Source organism: Palaemon carinicauda, chromosome 14, assembly GCF_036898095.1.
Source record: "Palaemon carinicauda isolate YSFRI2023 chromosome 14, ASM3689809v2, whole genome shotgun sequence".
In the NCBI taxonomy this organism is placed as follows: Eukaryota; Metazoa; Arthropoda; class Malacostraca; order Decapoda; family Palaemonidae; genus Palaemon; species Palaemon carinicauda.
The window spans coordinates 34,857,867-34,877,991 of NC_090738.1; the positions used below are offsets into that span (position 1 = coordinate 34,857,867).

Genomic DNA, 20,125 nt, shown 5'->3' on the forward strand with positions numbered 1-20,125 from the left:
AACTCTTGCACCATTAAAAGATAACGATTGATGAATGATGTGGCCTAAGAAGTTTGACTTATTTTCATTTTATTCCAGACTATTTTCATGTTCCTAATCAAGCAGTTGGGTGGGTTGAAAGACCCGAAGGACCCAGCTTTCAAGCGTTATTTCTACCTCCTAGAAAACTTGGCCTATGTAAAGTCTTTCAACATGTGTTTTGAGTTAGAGGATTGTCAAGAGATCTTTTGTAAACTTTTCAAACTCATGTTCAACATTGTCAAGTAAGTTATATACTGGAATTGTTTTTTATACAGTAAACTCTGGGAATACTTTAATTTTTTTTTTTTTAGATTAAAGGAAATATACTTAGTGCTGAATATCAGTTTCAACCATTCCTCTGGTGAGTTTGACACTTCCTTTCATGAGGAGTCAATCCAATTTTTTCTATACAACATCACTTATTCTGTCAATGAGAGACATACATGATTTATTAATGAGGGTATCCATCCTTTGAAATTTGTCTAATGCAATGAACTGTTTAATTGTTGGTTTATGAAATTTTAATGGGTGGTAAGGTAAGAGCTTCAGTTTATTTTAAACTGACGAATTGAAACATCAGTTTTACTTGTACTTTTTTTTATTAGATTAGATCCCTTTTTAGGAAATAATTTTGACTAACCTTTTATGCAAGGTAGATTTGTAGCATGGTATTTAGATTGAAATCTATGGTAGGTCATTGCCCTTATCTATGTGTCACCCCCTTTTGCCCCACTTCACCCTCATTTGGTTCTGCTAGTGCAGATAAGAGAAAGTATGATTTTTGAACAATGAACTACTGTATAAAGTTTTTTTTTTTTACTTTAGAATTTGGAAGTTGTATAAAAAAAATAACTACTTTCAATGTTTGTTTTCCAGTTTAGGAAAATGTGATTTTATTAGAATACATTTTTCTATTCTACCGTAATTGTTTATTTTTCTTTTACTATATTGCAGTGATGAGCACAGTGGCAAAGTCAAGTCATTTATGTTAGATGTACTGTGTCCATTGATTAATGAAAGTGATGTCGTATCCAATGATCTTCTGGACATCATTCTTAGCAATGTTTTGGAGCCTGCCAAATCACAACGTAAAAATGCTTATTATTTGGCCAAAGAATTGGTTGTGAAGTGCTCTGACACACTTGAACCGTATATCCAAGGGGTAAGTAGTAGTAAAGTTAAACCATTTTTATTAGCATCACAATATTTATGATCTGGTTGGAGCTGCTTTAATTTACATAATTTTTTTATTTGGTTTTATATAGCGATGGAGAATTTACATCTACATGTCCTAGTTATGTTCAGTCAGTATTCCTTCTAACAGTAGAAAAAGGTATCTACTGGCCTAGCATGCATCTAGGACAGTCAGTGACTAGGTTTACAGGTAACTCCTCATCTGTATATATATATCAGTCAGATAGCAGATGTGTTCTTCATAGCTCCTCCTATTTCAAGTATTCCTTAGGGGGTGTACTTATGCATCTTTGACAATATTTTTCTGTACATTTTCTTTAATTAGATCTACTAAGTTGTTGAGGCTTGATGAGCTGGAGAGTTATTTATTGACAACTTTTCCCAGCCAGATAGAGCCTGTAATTAACCTTGAGGTTCCATTAACCAATTGATGGTCAATCACAGTAGTACCTTTTGAGCACAGAGACAGTAGTTAATCTAAGGATTTAAGGGGGTTGGACTCTTCTCAAGAGGGAGAAGTTGAGGAATTGGTGGAAGTGGATGAATTGCTCCCTCGTCTGCTGTTTGGTATCCCTCAAAGGCTTTGGTGTTTTGAGGCAGAGCATAGGTAAACCTCTGGGACTGGATATGCTATTAAGCTCTGGTTTGTAGAAGGCCTCAGCCATCTTCAAATTCTAGTAATGCCCATCAGCAGCTTCTACCTCTAGAATTGGTTGAACACTACTCCACCCATTCTAGCCCCTCCCAGGTTCTACCCCAGAGGGGTGTTAGGAGGAAGAAGAAGGGGTCCAGTAAAGGAGAAGTATGTTGCCTGCTGTCAGGAGGAGGATGCCTTGCCTTGTATATTCTTTTTACTTAGAACAACTCTACAGCAGCTTCCTCTCCTGAGTGGTGAAATGATTAAGCAGAGTTCAAACATATTGGCTGATACTTCCAGTTTTGCGACCGGGGTTAAATGACTCATGACATGAGAATTACGACTGTGTGACTTTACAACCACTTTTTCAGTGGTGATGTCGCATCGAAAATAGTACACTAATAGGAAAACTATTGCCATAGAAATAATCTATTTTCTTGTATAAAAATTAATTAATCATTCTTGGTAAGTTAGTATTTTCTTTTATTAATATTATACAGTTTGCATTTTGGATAAAAAGCATATTAAGAAAAGCTTCAATATCTGTTGAGTTCATACTGTATACATACAGTATATACATATACCAAGGCACCTCCCCCAATTTTGGGGGGTAGCCGACATCTAACAAATGAAACAAAAAAGGGGATGTCTCCTCTCTACGTTCCTCCCAGCCTGACTAGGGACTCAACCGAGTTCGGCTGGTACTGCTACGGTGGCACAGCCCACCCTCCCACATTATCCACCACAGATGAAGCTTCATAATGCTGAATCCCCTACTGCTGCTACCTCCGTGGTCATCCAAGGCACCGGAGGAATCAGCAGGACCTACCGGAACTGCGTCACAATCGCTCACCATTCATTCCTATTTCTAGCACGCTCTCTTGCCTCTCACATCTATCCTCCTATCACCCAGAGCTTCCTTCACTTCATCCATCTACCCAATCCTTGGCCTTCCTCTTGTACTTCTCCCATCAACTCTTGCATTCATCACCTTCTTTAGCAGACAGCCATTTTCCATTCTTTCAATATGGCCAAACCACCTCAACACATTCATATCCACTCTAGCTGCTAACTCATTTCTTACACCCGTTCTCACCCTCACTACTTCGTTCCTAACCCTATCTACTCGAGATACACCAGCCATACTGCTTAGATATTTCATCTCAAACACATTCAATTTATGTCTCTATCAATTTCATTCCCCACAACTCCGATCCATACATCACAGTTGGTACAATCACTTTCTCATACAGAACTCCTTATATTCATGCCCAACCCTCTATTTTTTACTACTCCCTTAACTGCCCCCAACACTTTGCATCCTTCATTCACTCACTGACGTACATCTTCTTCCACTCCACCATTTGCTGCAACAACAGACCCCAAGTACTTAAACTGATCCACCTCCTCAAGTAACTCTCCATTCAACATGACATTCAACCTTGCACCACCTTCCATTCTCGTACATCTCATAACCTTAATCTTACCCACATTAACTCTCAACTTCCTTCTCTCACACACCCACCCAAATTCTGTCACTAATCGGCCAAGCTTCTCTTCCGCGTCTGCAACCAGTACAGTATCATCCGCAAACAACAACTGATTTACCTCCCATTCATGGTCATTCTAGTCTACCAGTTTCAATCCTTGTCCAAGCACTCGAGCATTCACCCCTCTTACCACTCCATCAACATACAAGTTAAACAACCACAGTGACATCACACATCCCTGTCTCAGTCCCACTCTCACCGGAAACCAATCGCTCACTTCATTTCCTATCCTAACACATGCTTTACTACCTTTGTAGAAACTTTTCACTGCTTGCAACAACCTTCCACCAACTCCATATAACCTCATCACATTCCACATTGCTTCCCTATCAACTCTATCATACGCTTTTTCCAGATCCATAAACGCAACATACACATCCTTACCTTTTGCTAAATATTTCTTGCATATCTGCCTAACTGTAAAAATCTGATTCATACAACCTCTACCTCTTCTAAAACCACCCTGTACTTCTAAGATTGTATTCTCTGTATTATCCTTAATCCTATTAATCAGTACTCTACCATAGACTTTTCCAACTACACTCAACAAACTAATACTCCTTGAATTACATCACTCATGCACATCTCCCTTACCCTTGTATAGTGGTAAAATACACGCACAAACCCAATCTACTGGTACCATTGATAACACAAAACACATATTAAACAATCTCACCAACCATTCAAGTACAGTCTCACCCTCTTCCTTCAACATCTCAGCTCTCACACCATCCATACCAGGTGCTTTTCCTACTCTCGTCTCATCTATTGCTCTCCTCACTTCCTCTCTTGTAATCTCTCTCATTCTCATCTCCCATCACCGGCACCTCAACACCTGCAACAGCAATTATATCTGCCTCCCTATTATCCTCAACATTCAGTAAACTTTCAAAATATTCCGCCCATCTTTTCCTTGCCTCCTCTCCTTTTAACAACCTTCCATTTCCATCTTTCACTGTCTCTTAAATTCTTGAACCAGCCTTCTTTACTCTTCACTTCTTTCCAAAACTTCTTATTCTCTTCATATGACTGACCCAATCCCTGACCCCACCTCAGGTCAGCTGCCCTCTTTGCCTCACTTACCTTGCACTTTACTTCCACATTTTTCTCTCTCTCTATCTTTCATATTTGTATGTGGGCATAATCGCAGTTCAGTAGCGTTACCTTTATGATGACTACCAAAAGTAAAACACACACACATACACACTGAAAGAATAATGGCTATAAACAAACTCTATGAAAACTCTATCCTAGAAAATTTTGGTGCTGATGTAATATTCATCATTAAGATATTTTAAATTTAAGAAATGATATAAATGATATGCCTTAGCAATGATGCAATGTTGATTATTGGGGTATAGATTGTACACTTATAGGTTGTTTGTTTCAACACAACTGCAAACCCTTGTCCTTTAGTTATAGGAGATGGATAACTGCAAAGCCTGGAATATGGCAGTTAAAACTTCAACAAGGTGTAAACAACTGACAGGTTTTCATCCTGTTGGCAGCCATGCAGCACCCCCCCCCCCCTTAGCTCACTGTAACCTCACTCAGGTTTCAGCCATCAGAGTGAACTTGTTCCTCTTTGTCTGGAATGTTTTGGGTAGTTTCTGTTTTTAGGATGGCTAAATCATATAACAGGTCTTGGAACCATTTGATGATTTGACCAAAGGTATGACTGTGTGTATTATATGTACAGTGTACAATACTGTAATGGATTTGTATGAAGAAATTTTTTTCATAAGTATTTTTAACTTTATGAAGAGTGACGTTTTCCAGGTCTGCAGAAGATATAATTGAATGTATATTCTTTATTTCAGTTCTTCAACCATGTATTGATATTGGGACGAGAGGAAAAAACACTTACCATATCACAAAAGGTTTATGATCTCATTTATGAATTGAATCACATATGTCCTTCTGTTCTTCTGGCGGTCTTACCTCAGGTTTGTGGATTTTTTTTAATATATTTTATTGTTAAAAAATTTATTTTTTTGAATACAGGTATTACAATTGAAATATTTTGAGCTAATTATTTCTATATTCTGATAAGTTTCACAATAGTTTTTATAGGTAAGCAAGATGGCATTTTTATAGACTTATATCACCTGCAGTTTATTTATTTTTTCACAGCTTGAATTCAAACTCAAAAGCTCAGATGAAGATGAGAGATATGGGTCAGTATCTCTTTTGGCACGTATGTTTTCGGAAAAGGATTCCACATTAGCTCTGAATCACAAGCAGTTATGGACTGCCTTTTTGGGAAGGTAAGGCTACTTGAAATCTTCTTATGGATACAGTTGTCATTATTAACAATGGTCACTCAAGGTAATGTATTATTAAATTACAATAGAAATACAGTATGATCATGTGGCAGCAGATTCTCCAAAAAATATTTTTTTGCTAGAGTTGAGAAATACTTGGATCCCATTCTAAACATGTAATTATTTATAAAAAAAAAAAAATCTAAGACTATTGAAAGCCATGGTAAGGAGGTGCAGTATAACTGCAGTTTGGAGTTCACAGGTTATATGCTATGTGGTTATATTTTACAACATACCGTATCTTTTCCCTTGATACTTTTTCTCGATTATTTCATTACAGCACCAAGTTTCTTTTCTTAGTCTGATTATGTGTTCTTATACCCTAAATACCATTTTCCCATCTATTTCAATGGAAAATCTAAAAGATTTGTATTGAAATTAATGAGAGCATTTACTCAGAATACTAGTATATATGAAAGTTGCAGAAAGAAAACATAGATGGAGACTAGTTTCATATTGAAATTCAGTCTGAAAGTGGAAAAGTCATTAAAAATTACACTATCTGTCTAACTCTTTTGAGAGAAAAATTTTGCTTTGAAATGTGTTACGATTTACAGTTTTTACCTATCTTAATGTGAGTTTCTTTTATAATACTGTACCTCAATTAAGGAGTGAATTCCATTCCAAGAGCTTGTTTGTAAACTTGCACAGCTAACCCAGCCATCCAGCTTTATTGCGAGCTTACGACATATCCATCTATCTATCAATAAAGGCACTTCCCCAATTTTGGGGGATAGCTGACATCAAACAAATGGAAAAAAAGGGGACCTCTCTTTTCTACGTTCCTCCCAGCCTGACAAGGGACTCAACTGAATTCGGATGGTACTGCTGGGGTGCTACAGCCCACCCTCCCCTGTTATCCACCACAGATGAAGCTTCATAATGCTGAATCCCCTACTGCTGCTACCTCCGCGGTCATCCAAGGCAACCGGAGGAAGCAGCAGGGCCTACCGGAACTGTGTCACAATCGCTCACCATTCATTCCTATCTCTAGCATGCTCTCTTGCCTAGCTCACATCTATCCTCCTATCACCCAGAGTTTTCTTCACTCCATCTATCCACCCAAACCTTGGCCTTCCTCTTGTACTTCTCCCATCAACTCTTGCATTCATCACCTTCCGCTCTTCTTCACTTTTCGCACAACCAGGCCCATACACACTAACAAAAGCCCAACGTTCCCTACCCAACCTAACCCTTACCCACATTAGCCTAGATGATATCTCCTTCCATTACACTGCTTTACCTGTCATCCATTCACTCAGCAATAAAGCCACACCCTCTCTTCCTTTTCCCCTTTCAATCCCAGACACTGTACCAGTCACTTCACCAAACATCACTTCACCCTTCCCTTTTATCTTTGTCTCACACAAAGCCAATATATCCATCCTTCTCTTCCCAAACATACTTCCAGTCTCACATCTTTTACTTTCTATTGTACTACATCCACGCACATTCAGACACCCCAAAACTAGAGTGTGGGGAGCAGTCACTCTCCCCCCTGCTCCACCTATTCGATGTCTCACAGGAGTATATAATACTGGAGAGGGGGTTCCCAGCCCCCTCGTCCCATCCCTTTTAGTCACCTCTTACGACACGCAGGGATACGTTGGCGCTATTGTAATTGTTTTTTTTATGCCTCCGCGGCCACAGGGGCCCTTTTGGGGGTAGCTGACATAAAAAAAAGGGGGCGGGGGATTTTTCTTCCCTTCGCTCATCAAAGCCTGACAAGGGATTCAGCTGAGTTTGGTTGGTACTGCTTGGGTGTCAAAGCCTACCCTCCCTCATTATCCACCACATATGCATCTCTCTCTCTCTCTCTCTCTCTCTCTCTCTCTCTCTCTCTCTCTCTCTCTCTCTCTCTCTCTCTCTCTCTCTCTCTCTCTGTGTGTGTGTAGATTACCCCCCACCCCGTTTTCTCCGGAGGCCTACCCCCGGCATTAAGGAATGTGCCCCGAGGGTAGGTCGATGACTGGCCGGGTCAGCTTCATCAGTAAGTTCTCTGGTCGCGACGTGTGAACACGTCGCCCTCGTTCTCTATCGATCCTTTGTGTGCGTTCTAGTGCCCCACGTGTTCACCGCGTGGTAACTTGTGTTTTCCAGTGTACTTTTCCCGGGTGTTCCTGTGTGTTCACCTTCCTCCCGTGTGCTTACCCAGTGTTTTCATTGATTCCCGTCATGCTTGTGTCTTGCGTTGTGTGCATTATGGAGCAAATCCGCCGTTGTCCGGGGCCTAGAGCCGGTAAATCGTGTGGAGCGTTCCTCTCCAAGCCTGAAGTGGATCCTCACTCCCTTTGCTCCTCCTGTAGGGGAAGGGTTTGTTCGTCAGCAGATAAGTGCCCCGAGTTTGTAGACTGGAGCGATATCCAGTGGGTACGGTATGGTACGAAAAAGAGGAAATCGGCGAAACGTTCCCCCAGGAAAGCTAGTGTTACTTAGCCACTACCATCACCCAGTGAGCGGTCCGACAGGACCTCTGTTTCGCCATCCCCTACACAGAGTAGGGGATGAGGTAAGTCTGATGTAGAAAAAGAACAAGGCGTCCTTTCCCAGGAGCCTAGTGAAAGTGCAGTGCCGATTGCGGGCCCTTCTAGGGCTAGTGAAGAACCCAGTAGTGCGTCCGGAGAGTCGGCCCTTGTGCTCGAGGGGCACGCGTCCTCCGGTGACCCCTTATGGGTAGTATCTTGGTGTCTGTATCTTCGCCGCCCTCGTGGGCCTGTGCTTCTGGATCTTCATTAGGCGAGACAACCAGAAGAAATTACGACCTTCTGGTAATGATGCCTTCGGTTGGAGGCTTCCGAAGACGCCAGGTAGGTCACCCTTAAGGATGGAAGTGGCCCTGGACCCCTGGCTCCCTGGCATGGAGCCCTTTGAGTCATTCCCGGCCCCCCTCACAGAAGTCCCCAAAGATTTCCTCAAGCTGTCGACCTCTGGCATTCAACGCCCGAAGAAGTCCCCCGCAGTCCCTGCTACCGGCCGACATGCTATAAGCTCAGTGTCGTCGGGTTCGTCGGACGTTTATTCCTTGTCGGAGGAGGAAGTCAGGGTAAAACACCGTCGTCGGAGGGAGTGGTCCAGGAGCGAGCGTTCCCGTTCGAGGTCGCTCTGCCGGTATAGTAGCAAGCGCTCCCGCTCCCTAGGGCGTAAGTATAGGAGGAGTAGGTCTCCTGATGGTGCCTGGGTCTTTGTACCCCGGGACTCGAAGGTGCTAGGTTCCCCGGACCGCCGGTCCAGAGAGTGTTCGCCAAGGATGCTGTCCTCAAAACACAACCTTGACCCTCGCGACCTAACTCGCAGGAAGGACCTTACAAGAAGGCATAAGTCCTCGAAGCCTCCGGTTCACCCCGCCCAGCGGGGGGAAACGCGCTTCTCGTCGGGCGGCCTGGCCGAACCAGCCCAGCTGGTGCGGCCTTCGGGTCGGAAGGAACGGTTCCCACTGTCGGGTCAGCCCACGGGAACCGCGTCCTCGGCACCCAGAGCCCTAGGACGGGCGAGAGTCCCCGCTGAACCAGCGATGCCTGCGTTAACCCAGGCCCCTGGTGCAGACGTACCCGCAGATGAGATCCAGTACCTCGGTAGGACGGCGCCCCTGGCACCAAGAGCTAGACGTCCAGTCGGCATGCCCGGTAACCCAGCTCCCCGGCCCCAAGCCGATACCTCGGCTGACGGAGGGGAGGGTTCACTAACGGAGGACTCCGCCTATAGGAGAGTGGTTGGCCTTATCAGAAGGCACCACAAAATCGAGGAACCTACGGCTACAGACGAGGATTACTGGAGGTCAAGCCTATTGAGAATCATACAGACTCCTACCCAACCTAAGACATGTCTAGCGCTTCCTCTAGCCCGAGATCTGGTCCTAGGGCAGGAGTATGTGGACAAGGTGGTGGCTAGTAATGCCGAAGCCCCCAAAACCCAGAGTTCCTCGAAATTGCTCCAGGGCCTCAGAACCCAAGGCAAGGTTTATGTGCCAGCGGGACGTCACCCAGGCCCCTGTAAGGTGGAGTCGTCTATCGACATCCTGAGTCAGGGCGTCTCAGACGATAGGGCCTCTTCGGCCCCGGTCTGTTTCTCGCCAGCAGAAGCCTCCATGATGGAGGAAATGTCGAGAGATTTGGTGAACGTCTCCTCTTGGCTGGACTGGTGGGCTTCCACTTTGGTAAGGGGTACAAGCCTCGTTCGACCCCGCGGACCCTGACCAGCAAGGCCTCCTGAGAGACCTTATTACCTCCGGGGGTAAAACCCTTAAGTTTTTAACTTATCAGTCGCTCGCTCTGACGGCTAACTGGGTACTCCGTAAGAGAGACACCGTACTGACGAAGGTGTCCCGGAAGGTACCAGACAGGGAAGAGCGGGCCATACGGAGCTTACCCTTGTGGGGAGAGTCCTTGTTTCCCCTGAAGGAACTAGAGGCCATCATGGAGAAGGTCTCGAAGAAGAAGGAGTCTAACATCCCCAGACCTACGCCTTCTAGGAGACCGCCCTACAAGAGGTCTGTCTCGGATAGTGCCGCGACGTCCCAAGCCTCTCCCAGCACTACGAGGAGAGAGGTTCCCTCTTCCTCCTGGTCCGCAACGCCTCAGCCCCCCCCGCAGGGGAGCTCCAGCGCCCTCAAGCTCCTTCAGGTCGGGTTACTCTGCCTCTAGGAGAGGCAGATCAGGCCGCTCCGCCAGAAGAAGATAGAGTGGTAGGCCCCCTATCCGCGCCCAAGCCTCGGGTTGGGGGATGCCTCAGACTTCATTGGCAAGCATGGAAGGCTCAGGGAGCAGAGCCTTGGACAGTGTCCGTACTAAAGGAGGGCTACAGACTTCCGTTCTTAACAGAACCACCCCCTCTTATCCCGGCCAGCCGGGCGGAGTGGCTAGCTCCCAAAGACCCGTTAAAGAGGACCGTCCTTCAAGAGGAGGTATCCTCCATGTTAGAGAAGGGCGCCATGGAAGAAGTTCTTCTCCCAGGGCCAGGTTTCTACAGTCGCCTGTTCCTGGTAGAAAAAGCGACGGGGGGTGTGGAGACCGGTTATAGATCTGTCGGCTCTCAACAAGTTCATCAAGAAGACGGACTTCAAAATGGACACTCAGAAGTCAGTCCTGCTGTCCTTGAGGGAGAAAGATTACATGATGACCATAGACCTCAAGGACGCATGCTTCCAAATTCCGGTCCACCCCTCGAGTCGAAAGTTCCTCCTGGTGAAATGGGGTCCCCAGATCCTGCAATTCAGGACCCTTTGCTTCGGTCTGTCAACAGCGCCCCAGGTGTTCACGAGAGTCTTCACGACTGTCTCAGTGTGGGCTCATGAACAAGGCATTCGCCTCATCAGATACCTGGACGACTGGTTGCTTCTTTCCGCCTCAAAGGTCCTCTTGGAGGAACAAGGGAGAAAACTCCTCCAGTTTTGCAAGGATCTGGGCATTGTAATCAACCCGAAGAAGTCAAATCTATCCCCATCCACCAGAATGAACTACTTGGGAATGACATTAGACACCATTCTGGGAAAAGCCTTCCCTTCGGAGGACAGGATAAGAAACCTCATCCACATCATTCAGCCGTTCCTGTCAGAGCGCCCCAGGAGAGCGAAAGACTGGCAGAAGCTGATAGGTCACCTGGTCTCATTGGAGAAACTAGTTCCCCAAGGGAGGGTAAGGCTCAGATCCATACAATGGAACCTGAAGAACCTCTGGTGCCAACTGGACTCGCAACAAGTTCTAATCCCAGTCCTACCAAACACGAGACCCTCCCTGGAATGGTGGCATTGCCGGTCGAACTCACTCAAGGGGATGCCCTTCGGGACCGATCCACCCGAGTTACTACTGTTCACAGACGCCTCCAACCAAGGATGGGGAGCCATCTCCTCGACGAAACAGCACGAGGGACCTGGTTGGACGGGGAGAAAGAACTCCACATCAATGTCCTGGAGTTGAAGGCAGTCCAGAAGGCTTGCCTACACTTCGCGAGTCTACTAAAGGGAAACACCGTGGCGTTGATGTGCGACAACGCCACGATAGTGGCATACATAAAGAAACAAGGAGGCTTGAAATCGAAGGAGTTGTGCGATCTCACCATAGAAATTCTAGATTGGGCAGAAGAGAACCAAGAGGTGTTGTTATCAAGGTTCATTCCCGGGAAGAAAAACGTTCTGGCCGCCTCAGCAGAATGGGCCAGATAGTAGGGACAGAATGGTCCCTTCTTCCGGAAGTAGACAAGCTCATCATCCAACGTTGTGGTTCCCCGGTGATGGACCTCTTTGCAACAAAACTCAACGCCCAACTCCCCGTCTATTGCTCTCCTGTGCCAGACCCGAAAGCAGCCTTAGAAGACGCCTTTCAGCACAAGTGGGACAATCTAGATGTGTACGCTTTTCCCCCTTTCACGTTGATAAGGCAAGTGCTCAACAGAGTAAGGACAGCCCAAAACCTAAAGATGACTTTGGTAGCGCCCTGGTGGCCGGAGAGAGAGTGGTTCGCGGACCTAAAAGACCTATCGAGTCAACTGCCGTGGCCTCTGCCTGACAGGTCAGACCTTCTACATCAGCCTCATTTTCTCAGGCTCCACAACAACCCACTCTCCCTATGTCTTCACGCCTGGAGACTATCGAGCGGCTCCTGAAGAAAGAAGGATATTCTTCTTCCACAGCTAAGAGAATGTCTCTATACCTGAGAAAGTCGTCAGCCGCGGTCTACCAGGCTAAGTGGGCCTCCTTCACGAAGTGGTGCGCTGAGAGGCATATTAAACCTCTTAAGGCCTCTGTCCCAGACATAGCAGATTTTCTGGTGTTTCTTAGAGACAAGGTGGGAATGTCAATCCCAGCCATAAAAGGTCCTGAAGATGCTGTGTCGTCCCCCCTTTGAACCTTTGAAGGATATCGTGGACAGAGATCTCACCCTCAAGGCCGTCTTCTTGCTGGCCTTGGCGTCCGCTAAGAGAGTGGGAGAGATCCATGGTCTGTCATACGACGTTTCTCATTCGAAGGGGTGGAAAGAAGTATCCTTCAAGTTCGTGCCTTCTTTTGTGGCTAAGAATCAGAACCCAGCAGTCTGGGATCCGAAGTTCGAAGGTTTCTCAATTCCTGCCATCCCTAGGACGGATAATGCAGAAGATTTAAAATTATGCCCTGTACGAACAATTAGAAAATACCTGGAAAGAACAGCTCATCTCCGCCCAGGCATCAAGAGCCTCTTCGTATCCACAGGTATTAATAAGAAACAAGTTTCCAAGAACACCATTTCCTTCTGGTTGAGACAAGTTATTGCCAGAGCCTACAAGGAAGATGGCATAGCAGTGCCAGGCACCCCCCGACCTCATGACATCAGGGGTCTGAGCACCTCCTTAGCCTTTGAGAAAAACATGGCAGTGGGTCAGATCCTGCGAGCAGGTACTTGGTCGAACCAGTCAACCTTTACTGCCCATTACCTCAAGGACTACTCGAGGAAGTCCTTAGACGGGTTCTCCATTGGAACAGTCATCTCTGCCCTCCAAGCGGTGTAACGGTAAAAGCCCCAGGCGCGATCAAGGCTAGCAACCGGTAGGCACAAGTGCGGTTTCCTCCCTCCTACCCAGTTGCTTCCTTGCCTCTTCGGGGAGTACCGACTGATACCATTGGATAACACATTCTTCACGACTACGCTACTGGAAGGAACTTCAGAAGAAGCTTTTCAAAGGGTGAGTACTTAGACACTAACGTGAACTCTTGTGTAGTTACCCTCGCATCCGTTTTCTAGTAGGTCCCGTTATCCCTGGGCCTCTTGGCCTCCACGTCCCGGGTCAGGGGGTCAGAATAGCACTCCCGCCTCCTAAATTGTAAGTCTCCTAAGAAAGTAGTTCGAGGTAAGTATTCGTGTTGGAACAAATCAAAAATTTTAAGTAATTTTTATTTTTCCTAACATACTTACCGAGAACTACTTTCGGGTAATGGCCCTCCTTTCCTTAACCGAGTGCCTCTCTTCCCTTGCTAGCATTGTGCTAATCCAATAGAACTTACTGATGAAGCTGACCCGGCCGGGCATCGACCTACGATAAGCCTACCCTCGGGGCACATTCCTTAATGACGGGGGTAGGCCTCCTTAGAAAGGGGGGGGGGGATCTACACAAAACTCTGGTCGGTAGAGAGGAGGTTACTAGTAACTTCTAAGAAAGTAGTTCTCGGTAAGTATGTTAGGAAAAATAAAAATTACTTAAAATTTTTTATTTTTCTTAATAATAGATTTTTTTACCCAAACTGAAACCACTTTGTATTTTACTCTGTAATTTGAATCCATTATTTAACTGGCATGTAAGTGAGAGAGATAAGGTATTTTCCATTTGTTCATTCCTCACCCATCATCAAGTACATCATTACTCATGATTACTCTTCTCAATTTTTTTTAATAATGCATATTTGCACGGACTCGCAGGGGGGTCATTTTAGCTCGGTAAAGTTCCCTGCTCGCTGATTGGTTGCACAAGATTATTCTAACCAATCAGATAGCAGGAAACGTTTCTGAGGGAAAAGGGGGACCCCTTCAAGTCGGTGCAAATCTGCCTCACTAAAAACAATTGAATATAGTTTTTATTTTCGGTACTCTGACTTTAACCAAGTGCCATGTCATATTTAAAAGCTAAGTAGTAGGTTTGCATCTATGAAACATACCAGCTGTCTAAGAAATTTTTCTATGCTTTGTATTATTGATTTTATGAATGGTTTTTGTCTTTTCAGATTTAATGATATTAGTATCAAGATTCGAACCAAGTGTGTTCAGTATTCTATGCATTTCCTGTTGAATCATCCTCTCTTGCGGAAGGACATAACAGACACACTCAAGCTACGGCAACATGACTCCGAAGAAAGTGTTAGGTGAGTGTAGGACTTCTCCAGCCACATGGGTGCCAACATAGAAATACACTAAAATGGACATTACATAATCGTGAATAATGACTAGAATCGCAAGTATTTTGGCTGTTGGGGGGGTGAGATGTGAGGATCCCCACGTCTCTAAGCTGGAGATGTCGGGGGTGTTAAGTAATGCCTCAGGTAGGGAATGTCACCATCGGCTAGAGTGTGTGGTGGGATTCTAATATTGTAACATAAAAACAGTCTAAAATAGCTCTTATACAATCATAAATAAAGGCTATAATCCCAAAGACTTTGTTGGTTGACTGAAGAAATAAGGAGGGGCTAATATTAGGGAGAGGAGGAGATTTATTTAGTGTAATTTTCCGAATATGCACTGTGTGATATACAACCATGTGCTATATTCTTTTGTAGGATATAAAAGTTATACAAGTAATTTTAGCCTCCATATGGTTTATATTTGTAGCTTAGCTTGTAATAAGGATACTGATAACTTATCTGGACGTCAACATTTGTTTCATCAGGCATGTTTTTGACGTATAATGACATCATTGTAGTGAAGAAGTTGATAATATTTTCCACATCCATTTTAGCATGTTTCCAGTTCCTTCTGGGCATACTTACTCAAGAACAAAGGGTTATTTTCAGTATTATGGAAAGGATATCAGCTACTCTCTCTGTCTATGGATCCTGGGTCAGATACTTCGGTTACCTCTCTCCCCCCATGCAGTATATAAATAATCTAGTCAAAATATTACCTTATTAAGAGGAGATTCAGATACTAGGAAAGCCAGGCATCAGAAGAGGGCTCAGAAACAATGTCTGGGGTCTCAGAATTGTGCTTTTGTCACCAAAATTGTCAGGAGGTTAGAGACCTAACCTAATATATCCTGAATAAATGAAGTTGAATTGTGTTATTTATGAGCTGTATAAATTTTTATATTCCATCTTAAAGAACTTGAGTTTTAATTGGTTAATATTTATTTGAATTCTGTAAATATTAATTATAAATCTTTAATCAACAATATGTTCATAATAATTGGAGTAAGAAATAGGTGCTAATATTTTAAGGAACCGTTTTAACTAACGAATTGTATCAAGGTAAAAATTCTTTGTCTCAGGTATGAAGTGGTAATGGCCATTGTTACTACAGCAAAGAAGGACTTTAGTATAGTGTCTGACAGTGAAGACCTTTTAAACTTTGTTAAGGAGAGAACTCTAGATAAAAAGGTAAGTTTTAATTTTGTAATCTTACAGTAATTTTTCTGTATAGAATAGTTCTAGCGCCCATTGAATGCTAGAAACTTTCCACAGCATGCATTTGAGCCTCAGAACAAGCAATCTTATAGACTAACTAAAACTGAATAGTCTGGAAGCCACTACCAAATTAAGGTTGAACAATTCACTGTGTAGGAGCACACTTTTCAAGACAGACATATGAAATGATTACGTCTACAATGCTTTACTTGCAAAAACTTGTATATAATATCTAGGGAAAAGAAAGAGCAATTTTGCCTAAGAGTGTATTTCGTAATATTTTTTATTTTGAGTTTTGAATAATCTCATATTTGATACAGCATGCTTTTACAATACTTTTTAAATGATATTTTTTTTATAGACAACATAAACCAATGTCTTTGGTTGGAGGTAGGTTTGGGATATTAAGGTCAACTGATGAAGAGAACAACTTGTTGTTTTGTAAGCTTAGTGTATTTAGCAGGATGAATATAAGAACTTTCATGCACAGTATTGTATTTCACTGACACTTTTTCAAGGAAAGATTAAAGATTTGCTTTTATCAAATTTATTCAAGAGACCTAGTTGTCTTGAACGCACATTGATGAGTGACATAAGCTAACTAAATATCAGGATGCTTGGTAAGCCTCACTTGCTAGGCAGGTTCATCCATTAGAAAAATGAGGCAAAGCGTACTGAACTGTATATTGCAGCTTGCTAACTGACAGTGATCACCAGTTGTTCCTTCTCGTATACAAACTGTCTTTTGAAATAGGGATATGTCGTTTGCTGTGTTGGAACGGCCATTGAATATTTTACTAGGTAGTTGGTAATGGCAGTTGGTACGAGGGGAAGCTCTCCTTCCTGTCTCAGAATAGCCATGTTGTCTTTCGCCATAACGGGCACCAACATGCCGTTTCTCTGCTCTCTCCCGACTGTTAGATGTTAATGTTTGTGCTCTTCTAATCAGGTTTATAAACTCTGAGCAAAACTCCTTGGGAAGGACTTTTGCCTGATTTGGACAAAGTTTCCCCCATACCTATGTGCCCTGTAATGTACATTATTCGTCTGGGGTGCACAGCTATCACCAGCTCTGCTCCCCAGCTGGTGACCCTTGTATTGTGCATTACAGTTAGTGTTCCTAGTGATCCCCTTGCAACAAAATTCCCAGTTTAACGTTTGTGTTGCAACAATAAAAGCTCTCTTATCTTTTTCCTGAGAAGAAGCGCAGTCATTATTGGTCTCCCAGTCAATATATCGTATGTGACAGCAAGTAAGATAGTTTGCAAGAGGAAGTAGAGGAAGTTTTCCCCTTTCTACCTCCTCAGCCAGCCTGTTGTCCTTCCTCTTTTCTCTGTCAGATACATCTTTCTGAAGTAGTTGAAGATTATTGCGTGGGAAGGCCTTTCAATAGAAGTTCCCTATAACTTATAGCGATTGTTCTTCTCCTTTGGGAAGGAGTGAGGATTCTCACCTGCTAACTGGTAACTTTGGTGTCAGTCAAACAGAATGTGAGTTGGTGTTACAATTACTGCTGTTGTACAGGATGCAGGTGAGAAGTCCTACTTGGAAGGAACGCCAGCACTGTAGCCAGGGGAGGTAGTAGGTTGTAGGTTGGCTAGGGAACCAGCATCTGTTGAGATACTATTGTTAGAGAGTTATTGGGTCCTTTGACTGGCCAGACAGTACTGTACTACATTGGATCCCTCTCTCTCGTTACAACTCATTTTTCCTTTGCCTACACATACACCAAATAGTCTGGCCTATTCTTTCCACATTCTCCTCTGTCCTCTTACACCTGACAACACTGAGATTATAGTACTTAACAATTCGCTCAAGGGGTTAACAACTGCACTGTTAATGTTCCGTGGCTACTTTATTCTTGGTAAGGGTAGAAGAGACTTTAGCTATGGTTAGTATCCATCCTTGGAGAAGGTCACTCCACAATCAAACCACTGTTCTCTAATCTTTGGTAGTGCCATAGCCTCTGTACCATAGTCTTACACTTTCTTGGGTTAGATTTCTTTTGCTTGACGGAACACTTGGGCACAGTATTCTTTCTTCTCTTCCTCTTGGTTTCTTGATTTTTTGTAGTCTAAATATAAAAGCTTTATTTTAACCCTTTTACCCCCAAAGGACGTACTGGTACGTTTCACAAAAGCCATCCCTTTACCCCCATGGACGTACCGGTACGTCCATGCTAAAAATGCTATAAAAATTAGTTTTTCATATTTTTTGATAATTTTTTTAGAAAATTCAGGCATTTTCCAAGAGAATGAGACCAGCCTGACCTCTCTATGACAAAAATTAAGGCTGTTAGAGCAATTTAAATAAAATATACTGCAAAATGTGCTTGGGAAAAAATAACCCCCTGGGGGTTAAGGGTGGGAAATTTCCAAATACCCCGGGGGTAAAAGGGTTAATGTTACTACTCTCAAAGATATTTTATTTTAATTGTTCATTATTTCTTACTTGTGTACTTTATATATTTTCCTTATTTCCTTTTCTCACTGGGCTTATAGCATCCTGCTTTTCCAACTGGTCTTGTAGCTTAGCTAGTAATAGAAATATGCCCTTACATTTCCTCTTTCTGTAGTGATATGAGAGGACAGTGCCATACACTTCTGCACTGCTCGTGCATCAACCTATATCATCGGGAGGCTAGTGTGACAACTACTTGTTTTTCATCAGTTACTGGTGAACTTTCTTACACAGTTCTGTTACAAGCAAGGTGTTGTTCATGCTACTCCTCGAAGATCACGGCGATGACCTGTTTCTATGAGGTCAGGTAGCCATCAGGAACTACGTGTTAACAGCTATTGCTGCTCCCCTTCGATCTACTATAGAGTTTTCTCATGGAACGGTACCTTTAGAGTTGGTTAGCATGGGGAAACTGGTGCAACAGTGATTGTTGTTTCCACTATTACAAGGGTAGTTGGTCCTTTTGGGCTAAAGATGTAAGGATATGCTGTCTTGTGAAGTAATTCTTCTTCTCTTCCTCTTCCCCTTCTGAGGAATCTATAGATATTATAGAATAATAAGTTGTTCCAACACAGATACTTACCTCGAAACACTTTCTTAGGAGTCACTGGTGGCTCCTCTCTTAACGACCAGAGTTTTGCGTAGTTTACCCTACGTCTTGGTAGCGGAAGAGAACGTGACCTGGGGCAATGACCGAGGTCGGCCAAGAGGCCACGCTCTCACTCTAGGCAGTATGTTTTCTGGTCGCGTTGTGTGCACACACCGCTCTCCTTAGTTCTCTGTGCAACCCCCTTTGTTCGATCCCACGTGCTTCCCACATGGTCGTAATTCTTTAGTAAGTGTTCAGTGCCTTTACTCGTGCTTTAGCTTTCAACCCCTTGTGCTTTACTAGTGTTTCAGTACTTTCCCTTTTTCGCGTTCTTGTGTATTGCGATTCTTTGTGTTAGACTATGGAGCCTGTTCGCCGTTGTCCTGGGCCTAGAGCCGGTAAGGCGTGTGGGGCTTTCCTGTCCAAGCCTGAGGTAGACCCGCATACGTTGTGTACCTCGTGCAGGGGCAAAGCCTGTTCTTCGATGGACACGTGTCCAGAATGTGCGGAATGGAGTGAAGTTCAGCGGGTGAGGTTCGCCACCAAGAAGAAGAAGGCGACGAAGAGATCACCACGGAAGTCAAGCGTTTCTTCTCCCGCGACTTCGGCAGGAGAAGGGGCAGGTAGAGTGTATCCTTCTTCCCCAACTCAAGCTAAGGGAAAAGGTAAGTCCTTGAATGGTAAACGGATGGCGCATCCTTCCCGGGAGAGTGATAGTGCGGTTGAATCGTCTTTTGCTAAGGCTTTGATGGCGCCTGTAGGTGAGTGTAGTGGGGCTCCGAAGGACGGGCTTCTCTCACATAGGGGCCGCGTCGCTACGGAGGACCCCATGTGGTCTAATAATGCTGCGTTTTCTTCTCCAGATCCCTGGGTAATTGTTTCAGGGGCATCAGCTACGGAAGGCGCCGTCGGCAGAGAGGAATCCCCGCAGGAGGACCCTTTGGCGTGGGACTTGCCAAGGACGCCTATGAGGTCCCCACTGGACATCGAGGAAGCCAAAGTCGTGTTCAGGGTCTCGACATTGCGAGGAGATCTACTCCTCTGGGCGAGACTCGTCTGATTCTTCGAGCAGGGACCGTTGAAGACGTCAAAAGAGGAAGAGGGATCGTTCCGTGCGGAGGAACTCCCCTTCGCGGTCTCCCACACGTTCTCGGGGCACGAGAAGCCTCCGCTCCCCTCCACCCAAAAGCAGGAGACCAGTATCACCGCAGGGGACGTGGGTTTTCGTCCCTAGCAAGGGTATGAAGGGCCTGGCCAGACCCGTTAGGGCGACAC

At 44.3% G+C, this 20,125-nt stretch overlaps 1 protein-coding gene across 5 annotated transcripts in view; it reads left to right on the forward strand.

The window, feature by feature from the left end:
- Nucleotides 1–20,125, forward strand: part of pds5 (cohesin associated factor B pds5) — a 180,145-nt gene that overhangs the window by 57,633 nt on the left and 102,387 nt on the right. For all 5 annotated transcript variants that reach the window (XM_068386964.1, XM_068386968.1, XM_068386967.1 and 2 more), the window contains exons 4-9: nucleotides 79–263; nucleotides 976–1,183; nucleotides 5,223–5,348; nucleotides 5,536–5,669; nucleotides 14,410–14,547; nucleotides 15,666–15,774. In XM_068386964.1, coding sequence (XP_068243065.1) covers nucleotides 79–263; nucleotides 976–1,183; nucleotides 5,223–5,348; nucleotides 5,536–5,669; nucleotides 14,410–14,547; nucleotides 15,666–15,774 — 900 coding nt within the window. The remainder of the gene's footprint in view (nucleotides 1–78; nucleotides 264–975; nucleotides 1,184–5,222; nucleotides 5,349–5,535; nucleotides 5,670–14,409; nucleotides 14,548–15,665; nucleotides 15,775–20,125) is intronic.